The following is a 21,567-nucleotide window of genomic DNA, read 5'->3' as shown; positions in this document are numbered from 1 at the left end:
TCTCGTGTCTTCCGTTCGTTATTTTTATGCATACGAATTTTCGTCCGTGTTTACGTCACCCATATCGAAATGACTACTTGCTCACGGACTTGCTCAATTCGACAGTGTTGACAATGACACAGCGACCGTCCCAGTGTTGACATTGAAACAGACACCGTCCCACTCACAATATTTATCGAGGCACTGCTACTGATCCGATGAGTACCTACCACTGACTTGCAGACCATCCCAAAAGCATCCGATAAACGAGACAAAAAGAAAGGCTCGAATCGAGCTCATATCACGGGTCGCCTCAGATTTCAGAAGACGGATATCCGAGCCACTGGGCGGGGAGAGCTTAGTTTCGTCGCCACAGTACACAGTACAAAGCCTCGGTTACCTTTATCATGAAAACGTTCTCGGGTGAAACCCAGTGGCCACCTTTCCCTTACTAGCAGGCAGTGATACGAGAGACAGGATCTCATCAATCTGTTCCAGTCGGTGTCACACACTGCAAATTGACACTGTGTAAACAAGCAGCTGAATAAATTATGCATATATTAGTAACACTTTCCAGTACATATAATTTAACACTCGTCTACAAAAGAATAACGCACGTTCCAGGCAGCTCGCACTCTGACTATGTAGTCACAGGTTAGAAAAAACGAGCGAGGTACGGCTCGAAAGCGTCGCCACCACCGCACCTGTCCAACGTCTCACCCGAGCCCATATATTTCAGCGCATTAAGGTTGCTCTCAACACCAGCCCCGTATAACCAAACAAGCCTCTTGGAGAGGTACACCAGTCGCGACCATAGCCCAGACGCTCGGGTGGCAGAGAGCCTGGCCGAGATTTCCACCAGAGAGCGCGTCCCAGCGCAGCACCGAACCACAATCACCGGCAGCGCCCGGTGACGCACCACAGCGGCTTCCCCAGGACCGGGGGGGGGGGGCACAGGCAGTGGGGGGAGGCAGGGTGAGCGATCCACACACCCTGCTACTATCAGCAGCTCCCAGGGAAGACACTACGTCCACTCACGGCGACACAGCCAAAAGGGCCCGCCCGGGGTCCCGGTAGGGGGGCGCACACCACACAACGCTAAGGCACCGCACTGTCGACCTGAGCTCCAATGGCCGGGGGTGAGTTGACGGCCGTCCGACCGCTCCATGGCCGCTCAGGGGTCCGATCCGCAGTCGTCCGCAAACGGCACGTCCGCCACGCCAGCGCCCAGGGCCGCCGCCTCCTCTGACCCTGCCGGACAGAACGGCTCCGCTGTGAACAACCGCGCACCGCTGCCGCCGTACGCAGCCTGGTGTGCGACGTGCGTACTATTAAATGAAAACAAAAACAAACATTCCATTAATTAGTTAAAAATCGCACATTTTTTTCTGTTTAAAGAGAAGTATGTGATGAAGAGCAAGAAAGAATAAAAACATCAGTGCCTTCTGCCATGAATGTAATCAAACGCTTTTGTTTTACGTTACTATCGATCATCAATGTGAGACTTCTAGCTAAGCAGCAGATCTAATGGCCGCCCCACACTGGACCTCGCATGCGGGTTGCGAGTTTGCGGGTTTTAAGTTTGCGGGCATAATACTAATTCATAGAGTGATTAGACCGTTCCCTTATGGTAACATCATGAATGCAGTGAAGCCGGTACACCTTCATAAAATTGCATATAGTCGCAATGCTATCGCAGCGAACCAAAATTCGACTCCAACGAAAAACCCGCAAGCCTGTTGTTGTTGTGCGTCCCTCCGTCTCACAGCTGAGAAGTAGCCGTCCGGCTCTGTAGGGACCTGTGGGCGGCCCCAGGGCCGCCACGACGGCGCCGCTCCGCACCTCTTCTAGGTCGGGGTTGATAGTAGAGTAGAGAAGAAGGGGCGCGGAGCGGCGCCAGGCGACGGGGAGCCGCCAGCAGGACCCTCTCGTAGAGGGCAGTTTGGGTCCGTTTGGATTCCCCCGCTGGTCGCCCAAGCGGGGGCGGGCTCGAGGCCCACACCTCCCACCGCGTGAAGGCGGACCCATCCGGGAGGCACCCGCAAGCCTCCCGAAAACTAAAAAACTCGCAACCCGCATGCGAGGTCCAGTGTGGGGCGGCCTTAAGTGTGGTTGTGCTAATTTTCCCCCGCAATAGTCCACCTGTGAACAGCGTTCGGTCTCTTGCCCTGCGTTCCGGATGCCCTGACGGTACCTTGTGTTTGATCATCAGCTCGTTGACTGGACGAAGACGGCTCGTCCGCGGTCGAATCCGACGGAGGCACGGGCGCGGCCGCCTCCGTTGGCACAGACGGACCTGACTGCCCTTCAGACTCCGCCGCCGGATCCTGGCACTCCGGACCCTGGGACTCTGCCGGCTGTGTGTGCGGCTCCTCCGCCGGCGCCGACTCGGGCCCCGGCCGGTGTGCCGCGGCCTCTGCCAGTCTGTCCGCCGGCGGTCCCTCCGCCCCGTCCGGTGGGTCGGAGCCCGCAGCGGCCCGCTCCGTCCGTTCCGCGACACGCTCCGCCGGTGCCGCAGAGGATTCGTCCGCCCGGCCGGCCGGCTGCTCCGCCTCGGAGGTCGGCCGATCGCTAGTCCGTTCACCCTCAGTCTCGCTCTCACTCGTCTCTGCAGAAGGAAAACACGACACACTAGAGAACACGGCAAAATAAAATAAAATAACTACGAGCACAGAAATCGTATCTTTCACACACCAATATTCCACATATTCATATTCCACACCGCACGCATGCAAGTATGTTCACACACACACACACCAAGTACTGACAGTTATTCTTCTAGCACAATCATTGGTCTCGCACCAAGGCTATTCATCCCATGGAAATGATCATGAGCAGAATTATGGTGATACAACAGTTTCCAGCCGAATGTCAGGAAATCAAAAGGTACCAGCCTAGGGCGATGGAAAGGGGTTAGGGCGGTGATGCGACGATAGGGCGGTGATAAGGAAAAAAGGTAGCGGGGCGGTAGATGGGGCGCTTTCATCGGGCATGTCACTCGCTCTTATCAGTCGTACTAGACTCGCTCTCACCGGTCGTGTCAGACTCCACTATGCTCTCACCGGCCGTAGAGTCTCACCGGTCGCGTGTCAGACTCCACTATGTTATGTCAGACTCCACCATGCGCTCACCAGTTATGTCAGACTCCACCATGCGCTCACCGGTTGTGTCAGACTCCACCATGCGCTCACCGGTTGTGTCAGACTCCACCATGCTCTCGCCAGACGTGGGCGCTGCCGGCAGCCGGGGCGCCGACGGCCGCTGCTTGCGGGCGGGGTTCCACGCGAAACAGTAGCTGCATCGGAACGCTGCGGACAGGCAGACATGGTCGGGGCACAGTGAGCCAAACGCACGCCAGGTCGATGGAAACGGCAGGTCTGGTCCACGACTTTAAATTTAAAGCGAATGCGCAAACTTTGTTTTACTTAGAGACGTGCAAGCAGCAGATGTACAAACTCCTTAAAACTAAAAAAGTACGAAATATTCCGTTGGTCTAGGGAATAAGTCACAATGCTAGTTTATTGCTTTTAGGGGAAATACCTACAAAACTATCAGACCTTGAGAACTCGCAATACCAAACGAAATGATTAAATTTGGTAAAGAAGTAATGCCGAAATTAATAACAAGTGTCTTTGTGGGACCAACTAGCGACAGCAGCTCCTTTCTGAAGGTTAAAGACGGGATGGGGAGGCGCACATATACCAAAAAGCTACGCGTTTATGAGGGGATCTGAGAGCACCAGAACCGAGAACCCCGGGAGCTCCGACTCCTACCGGGCGAGTGGGGCGTGGCGAGGCCACTCACCGAGGTACTCGAACTCCTCCTTGAGCGCCATGCCGTTGTGGCTCTGGCACTGGCAGCAGATGAGCGCGTACCGGTTGGCCGGCCCGTCGCCCACCAGGTAGTCGAGCATGCGGTCCATGATGCCGCGCTCGCGGGGCAGCACCGGCCGCGGCAGCGGCGGCCCCGCTCGCGGCCCTGCGGCGCACAGACACGCGGGTCAGGCCGGCGGCCGGTCGTGGGATATGGTGTGACCGAATGTAGTTTGTGATAAATAGATATACAGCATCCCACCAGTTGACGGCACTATCAATAACTGACAAAATAAAAAGTTAATTGGCGAGATTTACATAACTGGTCGGATATCAGAGTTCTCTCCAAACAATTACTAGTTTAATAATGCAACATCTCGTCACTAAAAAGACGCCATGGACAAGGCAGACTATCGTTCGCCGATGCCCAGCTGGGCTATCCCGCGGGTCTCGCGGGTCTCCCGGGGCCTGCCGGAGCGACTCACCGCCCATCTGAGGCTGCAGCGCGCGGCCCGGGACGCCCGACAGCGGCGACTGTGCCACCAGGCCGCCGACGGGCGCGTACCGTCCGGCACCTGCCGACCAGAGCGCTGTCACTCGCCGTCCACCCGACACCGGCACCGCACCGGCCACAGCGGCGCCCGCACGCCGCCAGCACACTCAGAGATTACCGACTAGCGGTCAGTGAGACGTGGCAAAGACGCTGTAGGATACCGAGTGATTACTGGTGCTTGTCCGGCCATCAGCAATAAGAAACGGTCAGCGGCCGACCGCAGGTCGACATTGACATTGTGTGCTGTAAAACTCGTAGCAAACGCGCCGTAGGTATATCATCTTACTACAACAGCAGCCTAGCACCAGGGTTAAAACAGTCAATCTAAGAAGTATATAGTTAATTCAGAACACCGACCTGGCTGGGGCGCGCCGCGACCTAGGGGAGTGCCCGGCACCGGAGTCCGAGCCACCGCCGCGCTGGCCGCCAGCTGACGGTGGCGCGCCACTGAAAAAACGAACACGTATGATCGCACGGTCTCGGGAACGTTTGTCATCACAGTGTCACAATGATGGTGGCGCGTCTCCGGCGACAGATCCGGTTAGTGGCACGTTTTAGAGGGACAGTTGAGTTGTCAGTCGCCACGTCCTCTCGTTATACATAGTCTCTGAGGGTACCTACACGGACGGCAGCCGAAACTCACCGGCCAGACTGCCGGTCTGCTGGGCGGGCGTGGACGGACTGCCTGTCGGCCGCAGCTGTCGACAAACGCCACACAGGAGTCAGCCGGTCAGCCAATAAACCAATTAAACATGCTTTAGTTTGTTCGCATTCAGCATACAATAATCATCATACGATTGTAACCTTATACGAATAACCAACTGAGACATACACAATAGAACGCGAGCAGTAAAGAAAAAACAGGATACCAAAATCACATTTTAGATGAATGTGAAGCCAATCAGCTTTAAGCGACTAATGACCAGGTTAATAACATCATGTATTGTAGACATTGGACATCACTCCGCAACAGTTATCAGCTTACCGGAGATCGTCTCAGCTGTTCGGGGGCAAATTTCTCCAAAATCTGTTTGGCAACTTTGTAAGTTTCCTTATCTTGAACCTCTTCCAAGATGGTTTCCTTCTTCTTTTTTAATGAAGCTAATTTCAGTTCATTTTTCGATATCTTCCTTCCGTAATACCACATTAACAGCCTCTTGAGTAAGTAGACCCTGTAAACACAACAACAGACTTACTTTTTCCAATTTCACATCTTGATAGAACTCAAGGAATGTCAGGACTCTAGTCAGAGAACAATGAACACTCAAAACTTACACAGCAGGGAGCACTAGTCCATCAGACACTCGCACAGCGGGGAACACTAGTGAATCGAACACTCACACAGCGAGGAACACTGGTGAATCGAACACTCACACAGCGGGGAACACTGGTGAATCGAACACTCACACAGCGGGGAACACTGGTGAATCGAACACTCACACAGCGGGGAACACTAGTGAATCGAACACTCACACAGCGGTGAACACTGGTGAATCGAACACTCACACACAGCAGGGAACACTGGTGAATCAAACAATCATACAGCGGGGAACACTGGTGAATCGAACACTAACACAGCGGGGAACACTAATGAATCGAACACTCACACAGCGGGGAGCACTGGTGAATCGAACACTCACACACAACAGGGAACACTGGTGAATCAAACAGTCATACAGCGGGGAACACTGGTGAATGGAACACTTAACACAGCGGGGAACACTGGTGAATCGAACACGCACACAGCGGGGAGCACTGGTGAATCGAACACTCACACAGCGAGGAACACTGGTGAATCGAACACTCACACAGCGGGGAACACGGGTGAATCGAACACTCACACAGCGGGGAACACTGGTGAATCAAACACTCACACAGCGGGGAACACTAGTGAATCGAACACTCACACAGCGGTGAACACTGGTGAATCGAACACTCACACACAGCAGCGAACACTGGTGAATCAAACAATCATACAGCGGGGAACACTGGTGAATCGAACACTAACACAGCGGGGAACACTGGTGAATCGAACACTCACACAGCGGGGAGCACTGGTGAATCGAACACTCACACACAACAGGGAACACTGGTGAATCAAACAATCATACAGCGGGGAACACTGGTGAATGGAACACTTAACACAGCGGGGAACACTGGTGAATCGAACACGCACACAGCGGGGAGCACTGGTGAATCGAACACTCACACAGCGAGGAACAATGGTGAATCGAACACTCACACAGCGGGGAACACTGGTGAATCAAACACTCACACAGCGGGGAACACTGGTGAATCGAACACTCACACACAACAGGGAACACTGGTGAATCAAACAATCATACAGCGGGGAACACTGGTGAATGGAACACTTAACACAGCGGGGAACACTGGTGAATCGAACACGCACACAGCGGGGAGCACTGGTGAATCGAACACTCACACAGCGAGGAACACTGGTGAATCGAACACTCACACAGCGGGGAACACTGGTGAATCGAACACTCACACAGCGGGGAACACTGGTGAATCAAACACTCACACAGCGGGGAACACTAGTGAATCGAACACTCACACAGCGGTGAACACTGGTGAATCGAACACTCACACACAGCAGGGAACACTGGTGAATCAAACAATCATACAGCGGGGAACACTGGTGAATCGAACACTAACACAGCGGGGAACACTAATGAATCGAACACTCACACAGCGGGGAGCACTGGTGAATCGAACACTCACACACAACAGGGAACACTGGTGAATCAAACAATCATACAGCGGGGACACTGGTGAATGGAACACTTAACACAGCGGGGAACACTGGTGAATCGAACACGCACACAGCGGGGAGCACTGGTGAATCAAACACTCACACAGCGAGGAACACTGGTGAATCGAACACTCACACAGCGGGGAACACTGGTGAATCGAACACTAACACAGCGGGGAACACAGTGAATCGAACACTCACACAGCGGGGAGCACTGGTGAATCGAACACTCACACAGCGGTGAACACTGATGAATCGAACACTCACACACAGCAGGGAACACTGGTGAATCAAACAATCATACAGCGGGGAACACTGGTGAATCGAACACTAACACAGCGGGGAACACTGGTGAATCGAACACTCACACAGCGGGGAGCACTGGTGAATCGAACACTCACACACAGCAGGGAACACTGGTGAATCGAGCACTCACACACAGCGGGAAATACTGGTGAATCGAACACTCATACACAGCGGGGAACACTGGTGAATCGAACACTCATGCACAGCGGGGAACACAGTGGTGAATCGAGCACTCACACACAGCGGGGAACACAGTGAATCGAACAATCACACAGCGGGGAACACTGGTGAATCAAACACTCACACAGCGGGGAACACTGGTGAATCGAACACTCACATACAGCGGGGAACACTAGTAAATCGAACACTAACACAGCGGGGAACACTGGTTAATCGAACACTCACACAGCGGGGAACACTGGTGAATCGAGCACTCACACACAGCGGGGAACACTGGTGAATCGAACACTCACACAGCGGTGAACACTGGTGAATCGAACACTCACACACAACAGGGAACACTGGTGAATCAAACAATCATACAGCGGGGAACACTGGTGAATGGAACACTAACACAGCGGGGAACACTGGTGAATCGAACACTCACACACAGCAGGGAACACTGGTGAATCGAGCACTCACATACAGCGGGGAACACTGGTGAATCGAGCACTCACACAGCGGGGAACACTGGACGTGAATCGAATACTCACACAGCGGGGAAGAGAAGGAGCGCGCCCACGCAGAGGAGGCGCGTGGTCATATCGTCCGGAAAGTAGTGGTAGTAGAGGAGAACGCCGGCGGCCACGTACAGCACCACAGAGTAGGCCACGATGACGGCGGAGACGCGCTGCTGGCGGCGGCGCGTGCCCGTCTTGTACTCCTCGATGGCCGCCATGTCGTCCTCGATCTGCTGCAGCACCTCGATGGTGGACTGCTTGCGCTGCGGAGCGGGTGGCCGCGCGGGAGGTCAGCCGGCCGGCCCCCAGTGCTCCCAGTGTACCCACGGTTCGACTGTGTGCACTGTAGCCGGGGTACGGCAGACGCAGGTACTGTCGTGGATCACAATGCAGCACATCGAACTCCATGTCTGATCAAAACAATACCGGATCAGGAGATCAAAACAAGGTTTTATGCAGCGCGAAGTAGATATTTGTAATTGTAACATCCGTTCACATTGACATTGGAGTATTAAATGACCTATTTACTGAATCAAGGAATAGCTAAAATTTAAACTCACTCACTGAAAAGAGGTTCTGCTGAACTTTGTTGATCAGCTGCCTAAGCCCCAGAGCCTAGAGGGAACTTCCAGATTTAAAACAATCCTATTGCATGCCTTTCATCCCCCAAATGTGAACATTTTTACACACGCACACGCACACGCACACGCAAACGCACACACACACGCACACACAAATGAAACTAGCCCAACAGGATGTGTTTACATTGTACCAGACCAACCAAGTCCTGGGTTAGGGCAAATGTTCTAAAAGGCCAACAGCTGAAAGGGAAACATATCGACCCAAACATTGATAAATATCACAACTTAACCCACGCCCTGGTGGGGGGGGGGCTATTTTTTGCCCCCCCCCCCCTCCAGACTTTTCGATATATCTCCAGAACCGCTGCGCCGATCGTCACCAAACTTTCAGTACCCTCCCGGACATCAATTTTACACATTGTGACCATTTTTTTAAGACTATGATAGGTTGGCCGGAAATGACGTCAGAGTGACGTCATGTTCTGCCGTTTTCGACCCAAAAAAAGGGTTTCGCGGGAAGAGCTGTCAGGCCTATAGCTTTGCAACTACAGAAAAATGATAAAGACATAAAAGCTGTAGAATTGACAGAGCTACGAAAATGCTATCTCGGATTTTTTAAATTTTTGAATTTTGACCCCCAAAAATAGAAAAAAGATTTTTTGAATATAATAGCCGAAAAATCCGAAAAGTTTTTTGAATTTAGAAAAAACGGAATATATGTGATAGTCCTTACCGCCTTCTATCCACATATACAATTTGAGATCGATACCTCTTTTTTGGCCAAGTTATAGCGAAAAAAAAAACTGTTCAAAATTGATGACGTCAAATTTTCAAACTCAATTTTTAGCATTCTATACCCCGTAGCACAAAACAAAGACCACCGTTAAACTCCCCGTGACGAGCTGCATCGAATCAATACCCATTTTATGCAAAACTATCAACTTTAAAATTTGACCTTTTTTGACCCGACCTTCACCAGAGAGTGACCTAAGCCGTACCTGATGGTCTTATAACCAACACCATTGAGTTGGAAATGAAAAATTGGCCATAAAACATTCATCGCACAACCTTAGTAAAGTTGGGTTCATGTGATCTGACCTGTGACCCTTGGTGACCTGACCTGTCACCTGATCTGGTATTGTCAGTGACCTCTAATAGCAACATATGTACTAGGCAACTGATGTCCTATCGCTGATTCTCGACAAAATGCGTTTTCCTCGGTGTTATAGCGCATTCCCTAGAAGACCCGTGAACGGTGAAATATTTCATCTTTGACCTGCCCTGTGACGTCATCGGTGACCCCGAGGTCAATGAAAATTGGTTTCCTTCGACAAATTTGACAGGCCTTTCGAACGCCGTTTGAACTTTGCGGATCGGTCAGTAGTTTCGGAGATATGAGGGGGGGGGGCAAAAAATAGCCCCCCCCCCCCCTTCCCCCACCAAGTCGCGTTATAAACAGACCCCACCAGGGCGCGGGTTAAATCTCCCAAAGGCAAACATATTAGCAGCTCATTTCAACTTACCCGAAATCGTGAAAATATGATGCCCATGTTTTCTTAAAAAGCAGAAACTTTAGGCAGCTGTGGTGTGACCCAATTAGTAGAGTTGCAAAGTTTCCCTACCGCATTACCGGCATGCCGGTAATTTTTCACTACCGCAGGTTTTTTTGTGGTATCTGGCATGTCTTGCCGGTAGCATGCCGGTGTTTTTGGTTTTGCACAAAAAAAAATTATTAGCATATGATTCAAACTTTGGACACTAAGAGGAAAATGTGGCATCTCTTGTAGGGGTAAACTGGAATCAACAATGCAGGTTTTTTAGTATGCCGGTAATTTGGTGGTGTTTTTGCTTTGGGCGTGGTAGCATGCCGGTATCCCCAAAAAAATTTGTGGGGCGGGGCGGTGCCGGTAGCAGCCTTTGGGGGAAACTTTGCAACTCTACCAATTAGCTTATAATAGATTGCTGTGAAAACAGGAAGGTAGGTTATTAACAAGATATTCATGAATTGCACATTTTGGGCATGGCCCACTTAAGACAATAAAATACCCTACCCACAACAAGCCACTACAATACAGAAGAAATCCATAATGAGCACAAAGGGCTGACAAGAGTCCACGATGTCAATGTCTACACTAAAATAGAAACGATAGGCAAACAGCTGCCTAAAACCACAAGAAAATCGTGAAATTCTGCAAGGATTGCTAGTTTAAGTTGCACCACTTGAAAGCACAGCACGCATACATACATACCTACCTACCTACCTAGTACCTAACTAGCCCGGGTTGAGCTGATTCTGTGACAAATTTGAGTGATTTTCCCCTTTTCAGCCCCCTAGGAACTGGAGGAATTGACAAAATAAAAACATGAAAAGAAAGAACACATCCTTCCTACCTTCAAATTGATACCACACATCAATGCTCACAATACTTTTTACACACAACATTCAAAAGCTTTATTGTATGCCTGGCCTATTGAAATACATTAGCTGGAAAGGTGTGGCGAGAAAACTGGTGTACTGTAAAGTGGGGCTATTTGAAACGGATTTATAAGTTTTTGAAATTTCCCTTAAAACGGTTGATATTTCCTACCTACTTGTCAGAATGAAGAGTATACTGTAAACCTGCGTGACAATGATAGTCGGGGTGACTATGATCATAGACCAATTTGGGGCCTAAAATGAGCATTTTGCAGCTGTGAACTGTATTTTCTATGCCAATGGTTATCACGAGCGAGCGAGCGCAGCGAGCGAAGCGAGTCTTTTCAATATAACGGAAAAATCTCAGTATGAGCGGCCCGGCCCGGCCCGGCCTGTAACGCTTTTGAGAGGCTTATATCTCAGCAACCGCTGGACCGATTGGCCTGCGGTCTTTTTTGCTGGGTACCCCCATCCCTTCTACCCCGTAATTGACTACTTTTGATACATCTCAGTGACCGTCGTGGCACGTGCCACGCAGTGGCGGTCGCAGGGGGGGGGCATCAGGGCCATGCCCCCCCCAAAGGCAAATCAGGGGGGGCCATCATATCATTTCCCCCCCCCCCCCAAACAACCGATGGGCCCCCATGGCCGTATGGGGCCCTGGCCCGTATTCGATTGTCACGAGGCTCGAGAAACCCACGCCAGCTATTAACAGCTCCCATACCAGTCTTTGAGGGTCCTAAACTGACGTCGGAGGGCCCTTCAGTGGCGGTCAAGCGTCCACATTGACCGCTGAGGACCCAAATTGACCTCTGAGGGCCCTCCACTGGCCTTTGAGGGCCCCTAAACCGGTCTCAGGGGCCCAACCGGCGTCTGAGAGCCTCATTCCGGCCTCTGATGGCCTCATTTCTGTCTCTCGAGTCCCAAGACCAGCCTTTAAGTGTCTCTGAGGGCCCCGCACTGGATTCTGAAGACCCGATGTTGGTCTCAAAGAGCCCGCATCGGCCTCTGGGGGCCCATCTTGGCCTTTGAGGGCCCTCCGCTGGTCTCTGGGGTCCAATGCCGGCCCTTGCCGGCCTTTTAGGGCCCAAAACTGACCTCTAAGGGCCCATGCTGGCCTGTAAGGACCCACATTAGCCTCTGAGGCCCCCCGCACTGGATTCTGAGACCCAATGCCGGCCGCTCAGGGCCCGCATCGGCGTCTGAGGGCCCACCTTGGCCTTTGAGGGCCCTCCGCTGGCCTCTGGGGTCCAACGCCGGCCCATGCCAGTCTTTTAGGGCCCCACACTGACCTCTGAGGGCCCCATGCTGGCCTGTAAGGACACACATTAGCTTCTATGGGCCCCGCACTGAATTCTGAAGACCCGATGCCGGCCTCTAAGGGCCCGCATCGGCCTCTGAGGGCCCATCTTGACTTTTGAGGGCCCTCTACTGGCCTCTGGGGTATAACGCCGGCAAATGCCAGTCTTTTAGGGTCCCATTCTGACCTTTGAGGGCCCCATGCTGGCCTGTAAGGGCCCACATTAGCCTCTGAGGGCCCCCGCAATGGATTCTGAAGACCCGATGCCGGCCTCTAAGGGTCAGCATCGGCTTCTGAGGACCCATCTTGGCCTTTGAGGGCCTTCTGTTGGCCTCTGGGGTCCAACGCCGGCCCATGCCGGTCGTTTAGGGCCCCACACTGACCTCTGACAGCTTGTGCTGGCCTGTAAGTACCCACCTTAGCCTCTGAGGACCCCGCACGAGCCTCTCAAGACCCGATGCCGGTCTGTAAGGGCCCGCATCGGCCTCTGAGGGCCCATCTTGGCCTTTAAGGGCCCTCTACTGGCCTCTGGGGTCCAACGCCGGCCCATGTCGGTCTTTTAGGGCACCACGGAGAGAGGGCTCCATGCTGGCCTGTAAGGACCCACATTTGCCTCTGAGTGCCCAATTCGGTCTCTGATGGTCTCAAACTGCCTTTTGCAGGCCCTGTACTGGTCTCTGAGGGCCCTAAACTGGCCCCTAAGGGCCCAAACCAGCCTAGGTCCCACACCGGCCTCTGATTGTCCCATTTCTGTCTCTGGGACCCAAACTGACCCTTATGTGCCTCTGAGGGCCCCGTACTGGCTTCTGAAGGATCGATGCCGGCTTCTGAGGACCCATAACGGTCTTTAAGTGTCTAATGCCGACACCTCAGGCCCCACACTAGCCTCTGAGGGGCCCCAAACTGGCCGCCTATGAGGTCTCTACACCGGCCACTGATGGCCGTATTATGTTCTCTGGGGGGCTCAAGCCTTACCTTCGGGGGTCACGCACTTGCCTCTGAAGGCCCACATCAGCCTCTGGGGTCCTACCTGGGGCCTTTGAGACCCTTCGCTGACCCTTGGGTCCAACGCCGGCCTTTGGGGGGTCTGACACCGTACTCTAAGGGCCCCATTGCAGCCTCTAGGCGATAGGTATCGCCTAAGCGCTATCGATGGGCCCATAAGTGTAGGAACCATGGGTGCAGTGGGCGCAGTTGCACCAAACACAATTCTGCAGTGGGTGCAGACAATGTATTCTGCATCCACAATAATCTAGAACAAAACCCCCTTTTCTCAGCAACACTACTTTCCATGCAGCACGACAAATTTAGGATATTTTGCCCACTATCCATCTTTCGAAGCATTTGATACTGTAATGGTCTTCAAAACTTACATTTGTGCCCAGTAAAAAAAGAGAGAAGATGAAACGGAACACATGTGATTGAACAGTGAACAGATACCGAGGACCCACTGTCAAAAGTTTTAGCACGATGATCTTAGAAAATAGCAAAGTTAGCCGCCTAAGCGGCCTCTACTTTTGCGGTAGTCCATTCACAGTTGCGTGAATTAGACAATATCAATAATTCAAAATGCACTTATCGGTACCTTTTCGACATTGTACACCCTCAAAGCTCGCAATGAGCCTCCGCTCCGGTGCCGCTCCCCCCCCCCCCCCCGCTTCACCGGTCATGGCCTAGATTTCTGTACCCGTGCACTACGCCCGTGGGCCCCTTTGAGCTAGCACCGGGCCCCCCGGGTCAGCGCAGGGGCCCCTTTGCCAAGTTGGCCCCCCCAAACTCCAAGTCTGCGACCGCCCCTGGTGCCACGTGAAAAGTCAAGGGTATCAAGCTGTTTTGCAAAAGTAGGTAGTGATTTTGAGAGGCTCATACCTCAGCAGCCGCTAGAGCGATTGACTTGCGGTAATTTTTGTAGGGTAGCAGCATCCCTTCTACCAAAAATAGGATAATCTCGATGCATGTGGGTCACCACCAGTGCACGTGCAAAATACAACAAAAAGAGGTGTCAAATTTGTTCCCATTTTAATAACTCGGTAATTACTGGGGCGATTTCGCTGAAACTTGGCATACAGGTAGGCACCCACCAGGCGATGCATTCCTATGTGTTGCGGTTAAGGTGCTACTGCACGTGCGCACGTGCAGGGGGCGCTTCCATATCTCGAGAACGGCTGGGCCGATTGCGCTCAAATTTAATACACGGTTGGGGACCACTGACCAGTTAGTAGGGTGCCGTGCAAGAGTCAGTTTGGACCCCGTTTGCACGTGCGCACGTGCAGAATGCCACTTCCAGATCTCAGGAACGGCTCGGCCGAGTGCGTTCAAATTTGGTACCTACACCGCTAGCGATCGGTTAGAAGGGTGCTTTGCGCAAGCCCGTTGGAAGTACCCTCTCGCCCTTCCCCTGCATGCACGTGTCCGCACGTGCAGGGCTCACTATCTCGCTCACTCGTTCTTCGCCCAAAAGGCGTTTTACTGGTATATGTAAAGCAATGCAGCATTATAGCAGACACTTTAGTCCCAGTTAAAAGTCATGTTCATGTCATGTTCACAGATTGTTTTTTTTGTCATTGGCATGAAGTATGAATTCGCTAGCATCTCCAGCAATAATAATGGTAAAGAGGAGGAAGACCCAGATAAAGAAAGAGAAAGCAAAGGCTTAGATAGCTACTCAGGATGGACTTGGAGGACGAGCAATGAGTTGCTCTATCTGTGGTAATTGGAGCATCAAAAGGAAGTGAAAAAGACAATCAACTGGGGGGGGGGGGGGCATGAGTAGTGTTGCAAGTGGTCCCAGAGCCACATGCAGACAAGGTGTGATGTAGGACAGGTAGCCTGTGGCCTAGGAGTTAGGACCTCTGTGACTGTTACTTAACCCGCGCCCCAGTGGCGGTCTCAGCCAACTTCGCCCTAATGGGGGGGGGGGCATATGTTACCACTCACCTCTAACTAAAAAACTAAGAGGGCTAGAAAGACGCGGTGAAAAGCAGTCGATAGCTCTCGATGCGTACGTTTGAAAGTATTTCAGTCATTTTTTATCTTAGAGCAATATTTGGGTCATCAGAGGTCATCAAAGTTCAAAATTGGCGAATTGTCATTATATTTTTCAGAAAACATGCCATTATCTCAGGAACTATGATAGCTAGAAAAACGCTTGGAAAAGCAATCGATAGCTTTTGAACTCTTCTTTTGATAAGGTCACTACCAAAAATGACCTCAGGTCAGTGGTTTAGCCTCCAGAGGGCAAAAACTCCAAAAATAGCTATTTTACGAAGTGTTTTTCGACAATAACTTTTGACTAAAAAAAAAAAAACACCACGACATTTCTATTGCCAGAATCGTGTTCCTCTCGCCGAGACGCGTCGAATGAACTATAATTTGACCTTGAAAGGTCAACTTGAAAATTTGACCTCAGGTCAAGGTCATGACCTGACCGGAAAAGGTAATATTGCATATCAGTCGATGCGTCTCGGCAAGACAAACACAATGAGGCCATCCCCAGCGTTCTATCTCTTTCCAATCGAGAGTTATTGGCAAAAATCTGTTCGTAGCCTCAAATGACCTCGGATGACCTCTCTAGAGGCTATCAGCAAAAAAGACACCTTGGTCGTCACGGATGGTCCAAATCATTGTGATTCTGAAATATTTGGACTGTTCCTATGCGTACACATGGATCTAGAGGCATTTTCGTTTTTCTCCATTCACTTATAAAGGAAAGGTCACGCTACTGACCTGACCTTAGGTCACGGATATAAAAATTCGAGATATACAAATTGTAGAAGCCCATAACATCATGCAATCCACCAAGTTTAAAACCTTTCTGACAAACATGATTTTTGCAGGCTGGACATGATTGCAAACTTTTTTAGGCTTGATCACTAAACTTGACCTGGTTACCTGACCTGACATGACCTGGGGTCAAAAATTTCACACATTGTCCAAAATTGACGTACAAAAAGCTACTCCCAGCGGCGCGGCGCTACGGCCGCGGTTTTTAATTCACACGCAAAAAAAAACGCAACAGGGAGGTAACATATCCCCCCCCCCCCACTGAGGCGAAGGTTAACCTTGAAGTCAGAGATTAAAGTAGCTAATTTTGCTGCTTTAGCTCTGTAATGTCAAATATGAGTTTAGACCCGGAGCATGCAACTTTATGTTAAACCTCGCCCGCACATGCCATTTTCCCATCCTAGAACAGAACGCACATGGGGGGGGGGGGTTGCCACCCCCGCCATTTCGTTCCTGTTGGAGATAGAGCTTCGCGGTAAGGACAAAAAGATTCTTTGAGAAGAGACGAATCCAATGATACCCAGATTTACCTTCTCAGGTCAGTCATTGACCTTCCAGGTCAGGTCAAACTAAAAACTGTTGCTGTTTTGGGTCACCGTCGGATATCAAGTGCGCTGCTTAGCATATACCGATGACGATGCTGTTTTCTGTTGCCAAGCCAGCTAGAACCTCTTTGTCACACTACCCGACCAGATTTTTGTCGCTGAGGTCATTTCAGGTCAAGTTAGGTCAAGGTCAATGATACGTGTTTGTATGTCTGTGTGTGTCTGTGTGTATACTGATGTGTGCACCGAGTGTTTATGTGTCCATGTTACATGAAATCATGATCTGATCATCTGAGAAGCTCTTACCACAAATGCAGTCAGAAAACTTCACAAAAACTAAATTCAGCTTGCCCAAAACGCAATTATTTTAGATGACCTAGGTCGACCTTGACCCTGACCTTGACATCTGTACATAGTCGAACAACATGTTCCATGATAGGTGGGAGGTAAGACCGGCAAAACAGGCCGAAATCAAGGTGTCAAAGGCTCACAAGGCCCATAGCCAGCGCAAGATGTTGAGAATCGGTCATTTGGGTCATGACATGGCCTGCAAAACAAGGTCATATCTCCAAAACAAAAAACCACAGAAACTTAAAAATTTCAGTGGACATCAAGAAAGGATAAAGGAGCAGCTATACGGAAAACCAGGCTTCTAGCTCTAAAAATGTTGAGTGCAGAGCAGAAAGACTACCTAGGGGAGGGGCGGTGGGTGGCAACCACCCCCCCCCCCTCCCCCCCATGTGCGGGCGAGGATCAATACCTCAATGATTCATAGTTTTGCTGTGAAATGTGTGTTTTTGTCAAGCAAAGCCCTTGATTTTATTTAAAACATGTAAGCTCATCACACAAGCCCCTTCTGAGGGCTCCTATGGGCTATGGCAGTGGCACATGTAAGGTGATCTTGATGTAGTGATGATAGTTACCGTGACCTCTGAGAAATATCACTTTTTTATAATAAAAAATTATTTATGATAAATTTCAAGACATTTAAAGGGACACTCCCACCTTAACATTAGTTTTGAGTTGAGATAGCCAATTTGGTGGCCATGGCCTGCAAATACCGGTTTGGGCACTCACAATATCGACAAATGCTTCAATTCGGAGATATGGAATTTCAAACTTGCAGTTTTCAGATTCTAAGGGGCTAGTGCATTGGTATGCCCCCTTAGAATTTGTGACGTCAGTGGAGATCTAACGATTTTTAAATCTTTTACTAAAACGTTTGGTAGCATGCGGTGGTATATGCTGCTTTGCGCGCAACAAATGCCGCACTTTCAAATAAAGTCGCTAGGAACAGCGGAGATCCCAAAAAGGAAACAAAAGTAAAAGTCTAATATCTTGAAAACCGGTGAATATTTTTCGATGAAATTTGGTAAATATTCGTTTTCGCTCTTTCTGAACCGAGCGACATCACTTTCGTGCCAATTCATTAACTTTTTTGAAGGTGGGAGGGTCCCTTTAATGTACCGTAAAATGGGGTGTTAAGGGACAGTGGGGTGTTAAGGGACAGTTGCATTGGAAAAACTTTGAGTCATATTAACTTCCTAATTTGAGAAGGTTCAATAAAAACTTCAGTGTGGTAGTTGACACTGTTTTGCTCTTGACCATAGGAGAAAATGGTATGGTTTTTCATGCAAGTGATTTGGTTCAAAAATGGATTTGAAAATCATGCTACATTTTCACAAAATTGAAACATCTCCAAAACTCTGTGTGTACCACATAAACTAGTGGGTGTACAGGGAAAATGAATGCATAGGTGTATTGTCACATGTATTGCACATGTTTCCTGAAAAGCTTATGCAAATCCACCCATTCATTCATCATCCTCTTCCTCTTTTCCAGATACATGCATATTTTGAGGTGGATGTGGGGTGCTAAGGAACAGGGAAGGAAAAATAAAAAATAATATCTAAATATAATTTAATTAAGTAGGCATGGAAAACACCAAATTCCACATAAAATGCTGGCAAGTTCATGCTTTTATCTCTAACACATCTTAAGTTATGTAACAAAACATCTCAACACTCTCTTTTACAATGATGGGTCAATGGAGACTGATGTAAGTAAATGTGATGTCATCATAAAAAGGCTAAAACAAAGAGGGCAACATAATGACAAGTGACAAGCTTCAACATGGGTTTTTATTGATGACAGAAGATTACTTTTTGGTTCTGTTTACCTTATAACTAGCACATTTTCCACAAGCGTAAACTGCATTACACGTAATTGGCTAAAAAGGTCATTAGTGGTGAATGAACCTTACTTGTTTTGTGACAGAATATGCAAAACATTTCAATAAATAAATTGTGTGCCCTTCCACACCCCAATTGTGGGCATTTGATGACCATTTCTTGGAATAATATAGGTGTCCCTTAGCACCCCACATTGGGGTGCTAAGGGACAGTGATGAAAAATAATAAAAAATGATATGCAGGTATAAATCTTAAAAACTTTAATGTGGCAGGCATGTAAAGCACCAAATTCCACATAAAATGCTGACAATTTGATGCTTCTATCTCCAACCCTTCTTGAGTAATATAACAAAACACCTCAAAACTGTCCCTTAACACCCCGTTTTACGGTACTCACTTAGATAGAAAATTGGGTATTAGTAGAGCAGACGTCACACAAAGGTTTTCCAACCAAGGAGAGGCGCTATACCCGGAGGTGCTTCTTTCTAACAAAGCCTAAACAAACCTAACCTGACCTAACCTAACCTACAACCTACAAACCTACAAACCTACCCTACAACCTACAAACCTACCCTACAACCTACAAACCTACAGCGCGTCTCCTCAGTTTGAAAACCTTTGTGTGACGTCTGCTCTACTAATGCCGAAAATTGTCCAATTGGTATGATGAAACAGTTTCCAGAGTGAAATCTCAGGTGATTTAGAAGATGTTGTACCATAATGGTCAGAAGTGATACAAAGTCACCCCGGGTAATGGTATTTATCTGGTAGCCTGGCTACTGTTCAGGATCCAATTTCGTCAATCATCTAGCTACATTTTGACCCTTGTTGTTGTAGATCCACTGTGGAACTTTTCCATTGATCTATGCGCTCTTCTTCCACTTCACCTGAATTTTCCAACTTGAACTTTGTAGTGGTCCAGTGCAAGTCGGTATAATTGTAATGCCTAGGGTGAGAGCAAGGCTATATAAACCGGTGAGAGGAACAGCGCTCCTGTAGGCCCTTAGAGGCCTAACAATATGCTTTATGTCAAGTTCTAATTGGGCTTTTTGGTGCCTAGGGCCTTGATGCTGGAATCAATGCATTCAAGGTAAAAAGCCCCCTGAGGCCTGAAATTACTAATTAACAAAGATACCTTCAACCAAGCTTCAATGCTATAAGAAACTCAGTGAACTCTATAAGTGAACTCTATAATAACATACCTAACTAGTTTCACGCACTGAACCCTCTAATGTCAATAGTTTCAGTTAGAAACTGCCTCATGGGCGCTGTTGACGTCTTGCTGAATTGCTACCATATTGCTACCAAATATAATTACGAAATCGTTCCGCAGTGCGGAACGATTTCAGGTGCGGAATCCCAGTGCTGCCAGATTTGGAGGATTTTCGCAAATCTGGAGGATTTTGAACTCTATTTGCGGACAAATTTCGCTTTTGGAGGATTTTTTATTCTGGAGGAAAATCTGGAGGATTTGTCGCCCGATTATTATATTCAATTTCATGGAAAATATAACACATTCAAGACTAAAAAGGCATTTTCCTGCCCAGCGTCACCCTACCCGTTAGGATATATCACGTCCTTTATCACCGTGAGACTGCAGAATGTCTCAGTCTGTAGCTATATATCTACGAGGGTACCAAACTACTGGCGGATCTAAGGGGGACATTTGGGAGCAAATGCCCCGGTTCCCCTGCAGCGCCCGAAATCGACGAAAACTTTCGTTTTTTTAGGATAAAACGAAAACTACACAATTTTTATAAGAAAAAGTATCTTTTAAACTGCACAGCAGTGCGAAAGGATTCGAAATCCGATGAGTTTTTAGAATTTGGTGAAACTTTTTTGGGGGTATAGCCCCCCGCAGCGTCCAAGACCGCCTTTCTATATCTACCAATAGGATTTGGAGGAATCTGGAGGATTTTTGTAACTGATCTGGAGGAATACAGCCTTCCCCATCTGGCAGCACTGCGGAATCCGCACCTGCGTGCAGCAGCTTTCCCTAAAAACTTCTATGCCACAGAATAGGGTTTTGTTGATAACCGTTGACAAATATTGTATTTGTATTTGTATTTGTATTTATTTTGAAGAGCACTCCACAGCAACAGTGGCTTTTCAAGCTCCGAGTCAGAGAATAGGGTAGATACCAGATGTGTACAAAACAATTAGTCATCCAACCGAAACATACCAAGTCACACACACACACGCACACACACTGAGTCAGACGACCTTACTTCAGTTTAAAGACAGCGTCCGGCTCCGCATCTGTCGCTTCAGGGCTCGTTGGAAGCGTTTCCCTCTGAGGGAAACGGTCTCAGGTGGCAGCTGGTTGTGAAGCCTCGGGGCTCTCGCACAGAAACGCCGTTTCCCCGCCTCGGTTCTTGACCGTGGTACATGGAGATGACTGTCCTGCCTGGTCGTGCGCTCACGTACGTCCGAGTTCGAGCGGAGGACGGCCGCGAGGGAGACCGGCTCGCCACTCGAGAGCAGTTTCTGCGTGAGGCAGAGCGTACTGTACTCAGCGAGTTGCTGAGCCCCCAGCCAGCCCAGGTTCTCCAGCAGGTCACTCGCATGGTCAAATTTTCTCCGGCCGAAAATAACTTTTGCTGCAAAGTTAAGGATTTTTTGGATTCTAGCTGTGTTCTTTTTTGAG

At 49.4% G+C, this 21,567-nt stretch overlaps 1 protein-coding gene across 7 annotated transcripts; it reads right to left on the bottom strand.

Annotated features, from left to right (window-relative positions):
* Nucleotides 1-520: 520 nt before the first annotated feature.
* LOC122375100 (endoplasmic reticulum junction formation protein lunapark-A-like) lies at nt 521-20,183 on the bottom strand. 7 transcript variants are annotated; one of them, XM_043354285.1, is made up of 12 exons: nt 20,123-20,183; nt 10,626-10,646; nt 10,208-10,277; nt 8,137-8,366; nt 5,330-5,516; nt 4,988-5,042; nt 4,702-4,791; nt 4,277-4,366; nt 3,784-3,957; nt 3,171-3,287; nt 2,174-2,587; nt 521-1,230 (listed from the first exon to the last, which is right to left on the bottom strand). In XM_043354285.1, the coding sequence occupies exons 3-12, from the start codon at nt 10,232-10,234 to the stop codon at nt 1,154-1,156; spliced, it is 1,461 nt and encodes a 486-aa protein (XP_043210220.1). In that variant the 5' UTR covers nt 10,235-10,277; nt 10,626-10,646; nt 20,123-20,183; the 3' UTR covers nt 521-1,153. The 7 variants fall into 7 exon arrangements, with proteins under 7 accessions (XP_043210220.1, XP_043210218.1, XP_043210223.1 ...); XM_043354283.1 differs by having other exon boundaries at nt 3,141-3,287; nt 20,123-20,166; XM_043354288.1 differs by lacking the exon at nt 10,626-10,646 and having other exon boundaries at nt 10,208-10,264; nt 20,123-20,169.
* Nucleotides 20,184-21,567: the final 1,384 nt, after the last annotated feature.

The sequence above is a fragment of the Amphibalanus amphitrite genome, unplaced genomic scaffold (genome assembly GCF_019059575.1).
Source record: "Amphibalanus amphitrite isolate SeventyFive unplaced genomic scaffold, NRLGWU_Aamphi_draft 001775F_arrow, whole genome shotgun sequence".
In the NCBI taxonomy this organism is placed as follows: Eukaryota; Metazoa; Arthropoda; class Thecostraca; order Balanomorpha; family Balanidae; genus Amphibalanus; species Amphibalanus amphitrite.
Note: the sequence above shows the minus strand (reverse complement) of the source record. Positions and strands in the feature narration are given on the sequence as shown.